Source organism: Phytophthora infestans, genomic scaffold (genome assembly GCF_000142945.1).
Source record: "Phytophthora infestans T30-4 supercont1.51 genomic scaffold, whole genome shotgun sequence".
NCBI lineage: Eukaryota > Oomycota > Peronosporomycetes > Peronosporales > Peronosporaceae > Phytophthora > Phytophthora infestans.
Genome location: NW_003303708.1, coordinates 930994 through 940918, shown reverse-complemented (window position 1 = coordinate 940918; position 9925 = coordinate 930994). Strand labels below are relative to the sequence as shown.

Below are 9925 nucleotides of genomic sequence, written 5' to 3'. Positions count from 1 at the left end.
TTCGAAGAATCAGATCTTGCCGAGATGGCAGCTCGCTATTAAATCTGTTGCGCGATGTAATAATTCGACTATGGAGCCGTTCACTTTATTATAATAAGCTGTTGCCGACCATGTGGCCTTTTCCGAGCATAAACTCCTCGTATGTCCGCCCTCGCCACCACAGGTTGTCCTGTCGTGCTTGGTACATGTATCATCATGATACATGTACCGTGACCAACTTGACACAGGACTACCTGAACCTAGTAAATACAAGTACTACACAAACAATTAACGGATCTCATGAAGACGAGCGTCTGGAACACTGACATCATTTAAGGAACAAAGCCAGAATATTCACATTCAAGTTGTCTCTATTACGATTGATACCTCGACTTACGCCCCCAAGCCAGTCTACGCGTCTTTAATCAACCTCTTGGCCAGATCCGTGACACTGCGCAGATCTGTGGCCTGTGCACAGCGCAAACACAACTGCGTCTCGGCGGCGTCTACTTCGGGGGCGTATTTCCAGCAACGCGGGCACTTGTGGCCCTTGGCAGGAGTCAGCACGAGCTTGACGTCGATGGGGGCGTCATTCGAGCCCATGGCCAGCTGGCAGGTAGCCTTGAACTGCTCTGCACTCTCAATCTCCGTCTCCGACGCCACAACGTCCACACTGGAGCACAGAAGCACGTCTTCAAGCTCCGATGTATGAGTCAGAGGAGACAACAGCTCTGCAACGCGCGGGTCGGACTCGGACGCCACGACGTACACGTTGCACTCGAGTTGACTACCCACACGTCCAGCCTGCCGCATCTGCTCCACCACTCGGTTCACCTCGAAGCGAAGCTGACGGACGGCAGTCCAATCGCGGGCCAGGTCGTCGTCCTTCCACTCCTCGGCACTGGGCATCCAGCCTTGCTCCAGAAACACGCTACCAGGCACGTCTTCAAGCGGGATGTCGCCTTGCAGCTGCGCCTCCCAATGCAGACGAATATCCTCCGCCGTATGCGGCACCACAGGGGCCAGAGCCCGCGTAAGTGCCTGCAGCGACAGCCACAGCACAGTCTGTGCGGACCGGCGCGTCGGCGAGTCGGCCGCGTCACAATACAGTCGGTCCTTCGTGGCCTCCATGTAGAACGCCGACAGATCCGTCGAGATGAAGTGCGACAGAGCGTGCTGGGCGCGGTTGAAGGCGAAGGCGTCGTACGCTGCAGTCACAGACGCCGCCAATGCGTTGACCTCGTGCAGCATGTAGCGATCCAGCGAGAAGGGCATCTTGCTATAAGGAACAGCGTCGTGTGCAGGGTCGAAGTCCTGCAGATTGCCGAGCAGGAAACGCGCCGTGTTGCGAACTTTGCGCAGCGCATCGCTGGCCTTACCGACGACACCTGGGCCAATACTCACGTCGCCCGTGTAGTCGGTCGTGGCCACCCAGAAGCGAAGCACATCCGCGCCATACGCAGGCACCCTCATCTGCTTCACTTTCGGAGCCTTCTCCGGCTTGTTACTGTTCTTCGTGGCCTTCTTTTTGTTGTTCGAGCTCTTCTCGGCCACGGGGACAGGCATGGTACAGCCATTAATAAAGTCATTCGGCACGATGGTGTTGCCCAGTGACTTGGACATTTTACTGCCGCGTTCGTCCAGTGTGAAGCCGTGCGTGATGACGTTCTTGTACGGCGCCGTGTTCTGCATGGCCAGCGACGTCAGTAAAGACGACTGGAACCAACCGCGATGCTGGTCCGAGCCTTCAAGGTACACGTCAGCACGCAGCTGTCCTTCCTCGTTCGGCTCCAAGAGACCGGGAAGCACCGCGTGCCAGCTGCTGCCACTGTCGAACCACACATCCAGCGTATCCGTGCCCTTCTCGTACTGGTTAGCCTGGCTCTTAAGAGACTCCGGCAGCAACTCGCGTACTGACAAATCCCACCAGCAGTCAGCGCCTTCACGTTCGACCTCGCCGTTCTCGTCTTCAACGTGGTACGTCTTCACAATGCTCTGCAAGTACTCAATACTCTCCTCTGTGATCAGCGGCTCGCCTGTTGTCTTGTGATAAAACACGGGGATCGGCAGACCCCATGCGCGCTGGCGAGAGATGCACCACTCGTGCCTGCTCGATAGTGTGGCCTCCAGACGACGACGCGCACTGGCCGGCACCATCTGCACCGAGTCTTCTAGCACGCGCTTGCCGCGCGCATGAAGCGTATCCAGACGTGCAAACCATTGAGCTGTAGCACGCAAGATCACAGGCTTCTTGGTGCGCCAGTCGTACGGGTATCTGTGGTGATACTCTCCAATAGAAAGCAGATTGCCAGAGTACTTCAGCTGATCGATCACCGCCATGTTACCCTCGTCCAGCACGCACAGACCCTCAAGACCTCGGCCAGCGTCAGACGTGAAGCAGCCGTCAGCGTCGACGGGACAGATGATGTCCGGATGCTCGCCAGGCTTTGAATGGTGCGCCATCCAGGCAAAGTAATCGTCCTGGCCGTGGCCCGGCGCCGTGTGTACCACGCCGGTACCGGCATCGGTCGTAACGTGCTCACCCGCCAGTACTACAGCCTCACGATCCACCAGCGGGTGCGTAAAGTGCGCACCTTCGAGATCAGAGCCATTAAGTGTCTCCAACACTTCCAGTTCTACTTCCTCCTCTGCGTCTCCCTTCAGCACCGTTGCGAAACTCTCTTGTAGTGCACTGGCGATCAAATAGCATGAGTATGCGTTGCGTGGCCGTACGATCACGTACTCCAGGTCCGCATTGACACACAGAGCCTGGTTGGACGGGATGGTCCACGGCGTGGTCGTCCATACCACGGCCGACAATCGGTCTCCATACTTGGCTAGCACACTGGCCGCCTGTTCGCTAGTATTGCTACCCATTGAGGCGAAGTGGAACTTGACGTAGGCCGCATGCGACACATGGTCATCCTGGTACTCAAGCTCAGCCTCGGCCAGCGCCGTACGAGAGCTCGGAGACCAGTACACAGGCTTAAAGCCTCTAAAGATAAGGCCATCATGTACCATCTTCTTGAGCACGTCGTATTGTCTGGCTTCGTAGCTGGGACTCATAGTCAAGTAGACGCTGTCCTCGGCGCCAGACCAGTCGGCTAGTACGCCCCAGCGCTCAAAGTCCTTCTGCTGCTCCTGTATGGCCTGTCGGGCCAGCTGACGGGACAGTGCGCGCACCTGGGCAGGTGACAGCTCATCGGCCGAGAGCTGCAGCATCGTCAGCGCCTTGTGCTCGATGGGCAAGCCGTGACAGTCCCAGCCGGGCACGTACTGCACGCGTCGGCCACGTAGAAGTTGATACCGGTTAATGATATCTTTAAGTGTCTTATTCAAAAAGTGGCCCATGTGCAGGCTACCGTTGGCAAATGGCGGACCGTCGTGAAGCACGAACAGCGGCCGCGTCGTGTCCTCTGCCTGTTCCGCGTAGGCCGCAGACACGCAACGCGCGTGCAGTTGCGGCTCACGCACGGCCGCATTGGCCCGCATCGGAAAGCGCGTGGCCGGCAGGTTAAGCGTCTGGCGCATGGCCGTAGCCAGCGCCTTCGCGTCCGCAGCTCCAGGCATCGCGGATACCCACAGCCGCTCGTTCACAACTGGTTGACTAGCAAGTGCGAACTTAACACTGAATGGGCAAAACACGTCTTACCCATTCAGGTGGCACAATTTTGGAACCCCGTTTGTACTGTAGTACCGGTTGCCATACCTAAAGAGTAAAAATGTGCCGGAGCTACAAAAAACCACTTTTAATTTTGCTAATTTTCAAAAGAGATTTTGAGTAAGGTTTTTTTTCTAATAATGATGTGTTTCTACAAGTAATTATCTTATTACGTCCTTTAAATTACTTAGTAGGCCCTAATTAAAGGTATTCATTATCAAACTTGATTTTTCTGAGCTAGCTTTCATCTGATTCTTCAATTTGACGCCAAAGTGAATAATGGCAGCGGAGGACGCCGTGGCGCAGCTCTTGTGCGTGCATTTAGGCCTACTGGACGAGAACGAACTGCCTGATGACGCAGTGCGTGATTTCCGCGACCTTTACCGTCTTCCTTTGCGCTCTTTCGGCGACAAATGCGCACTGATGAGCGCCGCGGAGGCCACGGGCTGCTCGGCCGTGATCCTGGACGTGCTGCTCTTCGTGTCCGAGACGATGGCGCCCGCGCTATTCCGCAAGCAACTAGCTGCCCTCCCGTTATCGCTCAGCCAATGGGTCCACTATTTGGTAGAGCAGTGTATGGTCACGAACGAGACGGTGTCACTAAGTGCGCTACGTGGCCTACTAGACCTGTACGCAGCTACCCAGAGATACCGCGAGCTGGCAGCCATGTTGTTATCCTTAGTATTCTACGACAGAGAGCTCAGTCGGTCATTAAAAGTGACGGACGACGTGCTGGACATCGCGAAGTTCTACCGTCATCGCTTCCCCGTGTGGATTTTGGATCTGTTGCACGAGTACGTGGCACTGTCCAAGCTCCAGCTCCAGACTGAACAGGAAGATGCCAACACTGCACCCGAAGTCCGCTCTATGGCAGCGAATCTGGACAAACGAGCGAGAGGCGTAGGCAACTTACAGGCCAATTGGAGGATGAGATACATTCAACTGACTGAGAAGGAGATCGTGTACTTTAAGCACGAAGAAGGCAAACTAGAGAAGTCCAAGAACCCATTCCATGATAAAACAGGCAAAGGCAACAAGAAGGGGAGTCTCCCACTTGCCAGAGGCATGAAGATCGAGCCTCTGGACTATCGTGGCAAGTTTTCTCTGCGTCCATACTGCGTCAAAATCTGTGACGCAGCTGGGAACGAAGAGTTGATTTTAGACTCCTTCTCGCCTGAAGTGCAGCGTCAATGGGTGGCTGCTATCACTGCCAATGTGAAGCGTCTAGAGCTTGATCCACGATGGCTAGCGTTCCCTCGGAGATGCGTGCATCGCATGACTGTAGGCGAGTTCCTACGCTACTCGATGCTGTACCACGGTGACGCCAAAAAGTCTCACACACGTCACAGTTCGTGTCAACCGGGGCCTCTACGCGAACAGTTTAACATCGATCCCAAGCGGTATCTCTTCTCAGCTCTTGTAACTTGTGCCCTGGTGCGTGACTGGAACACCATGGAGGCACTCGTGCAACCACGTAGTGCCAAGTCCACGATCATCTCGCTGTTCCCCAGTGGGAACAGTGGACGACTGGCAACTGCGTCGGCTCCAGCGTCATCGTCTGCGTGGAGCTCCACGCCAGCGCCTGCGCCTTCGCGTTATTCAGTCTGGTCAAACAGTAGTGACCCGGTACCGTCTTCAAATCGCTCCTCTGCACCTTCAAACGTCACTGCTCCTCCTCCGGTTCCTGCACCAAATACTACAGTGCAGGGCATGGTGGACGCAAGTGCCATTGGATACGGAGCCATTCTCGATATTGCAGAGCAAAGACATGCTCCTCCAAATCTGCTGTTGGTGCTGGAAGCGCTGCATGAAAAGAACGAGTCCAAGCGTGGCTGGAGTTGCCGTCGGGAAGCCGATGCCAGCGATGCCGCGTCGATGAAAATTACCATTGCCATTCCAGAAAGTGTTCGTGCAGACACCAACTGGGAGTAAGCGAGAGAGGCTCGCGTTTAATTCAGGTGAATACTGTTGATAGCATCATTACTCTTGTCCTCTACTACTTTGTCGAACGTATAAAACTAGCGTTCTTTCGTTCGAGAGCTTCGCTAGTCGTTGTCAAAATGTGGCCTTCTGCAGGAGATCTAATATGTCTTGCACTAAGAGTCCGCCATTGACCTCATCCAGTGGATGACATCCACCATTCACCTCCACTGGGTCTCTCCCGCACGCGAACTTTCACTTGACGTTCAAGGCGAAACGTTCAAGTCAACTTGTTCGCACGCCCCCCCCCCTTCCCTCCTCCTTGACAGGCAAGGAGGAGCTTTCGCAACTTCTTCACTGAAGAAGTTGCGAAAGCGTGAGGAAGCGCTCAGCTGCATCGCTGCCGCTTCTGCATGAGCTCATTTTCTCAACCATATACCACACTGAGTTGTAGCCACTGGATCCCCTCACTTAAGTCGCTCACAACTCAACTGAGCAGTAGGAACACACACTTGTCATGGTTCAAAGGTGCACAAAAATGTCTGACTGGACTTCGAACGCTTCGCTGCATTTGTACGCACGCAACGGCCGAGCAGACGCAGCTCGAATCCAGCTCCGACATGGCGCCGACACGGATATCCGCGACGTACAGGCCCTCACACCACTACTACTCGCAGTACGATACAACCAGCTGGACGTGCTTCAAGTCTTGCTTCAGAAAGGTGCACGCACGGACGCGTCCGCACAAATTTCGAGTATGGACCCGAGCTGGCAGGGAACCCGAAAATGCAATACTTAAGTTAATACATCGATGTGAAATGAGAAAATTAATAATTTAACCCTTCTAATACGAAGGCTGTTCCGGATTATCCGTGATTATAACATATGAAGTAAACTATACCGGAAAATCAGTACTTTATATCATGTATGCAGCCCTACGTGGATTGCCTAGAGAATGTGATTGGCTAATCGTTAGAGATGGGCAGTACGAAAATCGTCCTAATTACTGTCAATTGCGATCTCCCTGCAAAACCGTTGGGCATTACCCAAACGACAACACAACAAAATGTGAACATCATTCCCAAGTGCCATTCATTAGCCTTCTTCACTCTCGCTACAGACCTCGCGTCTACGCTTCTCTACAAACCGGATTTTGTGCTGCATCTCAGCAGGAATAGCCATGCCGTTGCGCCAGCTCTGGTGCCATACTTCGTTGCAGGTGAGAGCGCTACCGTGGTCTAGTCGGCGAGCCTTATTGCATAGAGTAACGCGCCCCTTCTTGACTCTTGAGCACGTCGCGCAAAAATAGCTCGTTTCGAAGCTGCGGACGCCAGGACCCGCGTACGCTGAGCAGACCTTACAGAGCCACTGGCGGCGCTTGTTTCCGTTTTTCTCTTCCGTCTTCTCGAGCGTGTGCGCGCTTCGAGGAAGTGGCTCGGTCACGAGGTCTGCTAAGTCATCGTCCCCGGCAAAATCTTCGCTTGTCTGACTCAACAGGGCAATATGTAGTCGCCGCATGAACACGGCATGCGTGGGAACGGGTTTGTTGAGACGACGCAGGGCGATCTTGTGAATGATAAAAGCATTTACCATAGCAATATCCACTAAGCCGAGAAAAATGGTATTGTAGTACTTTCGCATGCGGATGGAGCGCTGGATTGAGTACCGTTGAAGGCGTAGTTGATCATGAACGTCCACACCTCCCATCGCTTCATGGTAATCTCGAACCAGCTGAGGGCATGGGACTTGGGAGATCGATCCGCCGGGCTCTCTACGGGTGACGTGAGTAATTTTGGGTGGAGCAACCAGTCGCTAAAAACGTAACTGGCTTGCTGTCCATCCACGACAGAGCTACGAACTCGGGGCGATCTCTCCATACAGCTATTCGGTAAGTTCCTCTGGCCATTTTCTTCGGTCTCTTTTTCTGCGTAAAGTCAATAGCTTTACACCACCCTTTCCGGTCCTTGCGAATGGTCCCGACGTGGTAGTGGCCCCATACTGAGGAGTTTGTCCGATAACGGGATTGACGTATAGAAATTGTCTGTACAAATTAGCCTCTGAGAAGGCTGTCCTTGTAGTACGCGCGTCACATTCTTCACCACAGCTCGCTGCGCCACAGCGTCTTCGTTAGCGTTCGCTTTCCCGCAGTAAATTTCCAGTCTACACATACAAACACACCATATTGTTAGCGATAAGGCGAATACAATATGGATAGTGCGGAACACATTACGGATGCACTGAACCAAAACTACCACGGATATCCGCCACATGTGCCGGATATCCGTAATAAACGTACAACATACCTCGAGCAATACGCGGTGTCCGCGCAGCACGTCATGTAGAGCTTCGTACCCCACTTGTTCGGCTTGTTGGACATGTACTGGCGCATTGGATTGCGGCGGTGACGCATTGGCACCATCCCCTCGTCGAACGAAATTCGCGCACCGAGCCGATATCCGCGGAAGAATGTCTTCTGCAAAGCTTGAATAACAGGACGGATCTTGAACGCACGATCCGCACTGTCGTGCTGCCGGGCATTGTCGTTGAAATGCAAGTAGCGAGCAATGTCGTGGAAACGATCCCGACTCATGAACTGTCCGAATGTACCGCGGGATAGTGCACCCTCAGCCTTCGTAATCCAATGACGACTGAGACTCTCTCGGCGCGGCTCCAGCGTTCTCGCGACAAGTAGTCCAATAAAGCGAACAATCTCATGGGGCTGTATTGAGCTCTTGCGCTCCAACTTTCTTCTGTAATCCTCAGTAGTGAGTACAGCAGTCGACGGAACGGTCTCACGACGGAGAAGGGCACGTGCTCGCATCTGCTGGGCGATAGATTCCGCACTGCCTCGGCGAAACTTGTTCGTTTCATTTGCGATTTTTCGCCACAGCTCCTTCGGCAAGAAGAAATAGAAGATCGCCAATGGGTTTTCAGCGTAAGCTAATGCAGCGCGAGTTGGACCAGACGGACCTACGTAGAGAGAAGAGCCCTCCCGCAGTACTTGACAAGACTGCTGCTCCATGTAGACGTCCCATCCTCCTGCGCGGAGGTTATCCAAGTCTTCACTAGTCAGATCAAAGTCCACAGGCACATCATCATCTTCATTCGCAAGATCGTCACCACTCTCGTCACTGGCGACTGAAGTAATGTCGTCCACAGATTCATCATCATTTCCATCTTGGAGAATGAGCTCTTCGTCACCTTCTGCATCCGAATCTAGGGCTCGCAACCAGTCCTCTCCTCCCCTGTTGAAATCATCAGCATCGAGATCTTCGAATAAAGTGTCCCGCCGCAGGGCATTGATAAAGTCATCAGAATCAAAATCGTCAAGAGAGACACCGGTTCGGAGGCCAGCACGCGCGGCATTCAGTGCTTCCGGAATTGCCACTTCCGGATTATTCGTCCTTTCAGCAGGAATATCCGGACCAGTCTGGTAGGTAGTATCTGGAACAACTTGGGTGGTATCCAGAATAGGGGGTTCTGTATAAACCGTTATAAATACGTTAGTAAAGCTCAAGCAGAGGCCAACTGATAAATTTACCAGCGCGACGTTGTTTAGAAGCTTGGCTTGACGCTGAAGACTTGTGTTGGCTGGCCGTTTGTGGTGTTCGTTCAACTGCATGCGACCTGGACGTGTTGTCACGAGGGTTAGCCTTTGCTGCAGGCCTCGGCTGTCGTGGCGCATCTTTCGCTGCGGCTGAAAGCTCACTTTCACACGTCGTGTGTGGATCGGGGGTCTGTGCAGCACCAGACAACGTCAAAGCAACTGGTGACGCGGTGGACGGCGTTGGGTTTGGTAAAGGGTCAAACGATAGCCACCCTTGCCTTCGGCAATAGCTCATTAGACTCTTGTCACCTATTCCAAAAGGGGTTAGATAGTAAAGCAGCATGAAACAGTGTTCATAAGTAACGTACCGAGGAAATAGTCAACGCCTTCCGTTCCTTTGAGACTCCCACCCGGCGGCAGATACCTCCGATCGTCGCTCAGCCCCAACGACTTTCGAAACTTCCAGCCTTTCTTGGTAAGCTCGTTCCACATATGGGCGAACGTTTTCTCGGTAGCGTAGGCGTACATATTCTCGAAACAGGAGTGATGGTCTCTTCTCGGGCGCAGATCTCGAAATGAAAGGCTGGCGAGCGCCCCCAGTTTCTGATATCTGCAACCCTAACCACTTTCTAAATATTTCATGTCTCATCGGTCGGAGCTGCTACAGTTGGCCTGCTAAACTTTATCCTATACAAAATATCAATATGCGGATTTTCAGTGCTGCAAATCTGTTGCGGACAATGCGGAACAATTTCATCTTTGAAATTACATTCCGGATAATCCGTAATGGTCGTATTAGAAGGGTTAATTATTTGCAA

General features: G+C 53.2%; 2 protein-coding genes across 2 annotated transcripts; one reads left to right on the top strand and one right to left on the bottom strand.

Moving 5' to 3' along the window:
• Positions 1-390: 390 nt before the first annotated feature.
• Positions 391-3549, bottom strand: PITG_16741 (isoleucyl-tRNA synthetase; the record flags this gene model as incomplete). The annotated part of the gene is made up of 1 exon (XM_002896915.1): positions 391-3549. The coding sequence occupies one exon, from the start codon at positions 3547-3549 to the stop codon at positions 391-393; it is 3159 nt and encodes a 1052-aa protein (XP_002896961.1).
• Positions 3550-3919: 370 nt separating this feature from the next.
• On the top strand, positions 3920-5572 carry PITG_16740 (uncharacterized protein; the record flags this gene model as incomplete). The annotated part of the gene is made up of 1 exon (XM_002896914.1): positions 3920-5572. One exon carries the CDS (start codon positions 3920-3922, stop codon positions 5570-5572), a length of 1653 nt encoding a protein of 550 aa, XP_002896960.1.
• Positions 5573-9925: the final 4353 nt, after the last annotated feature.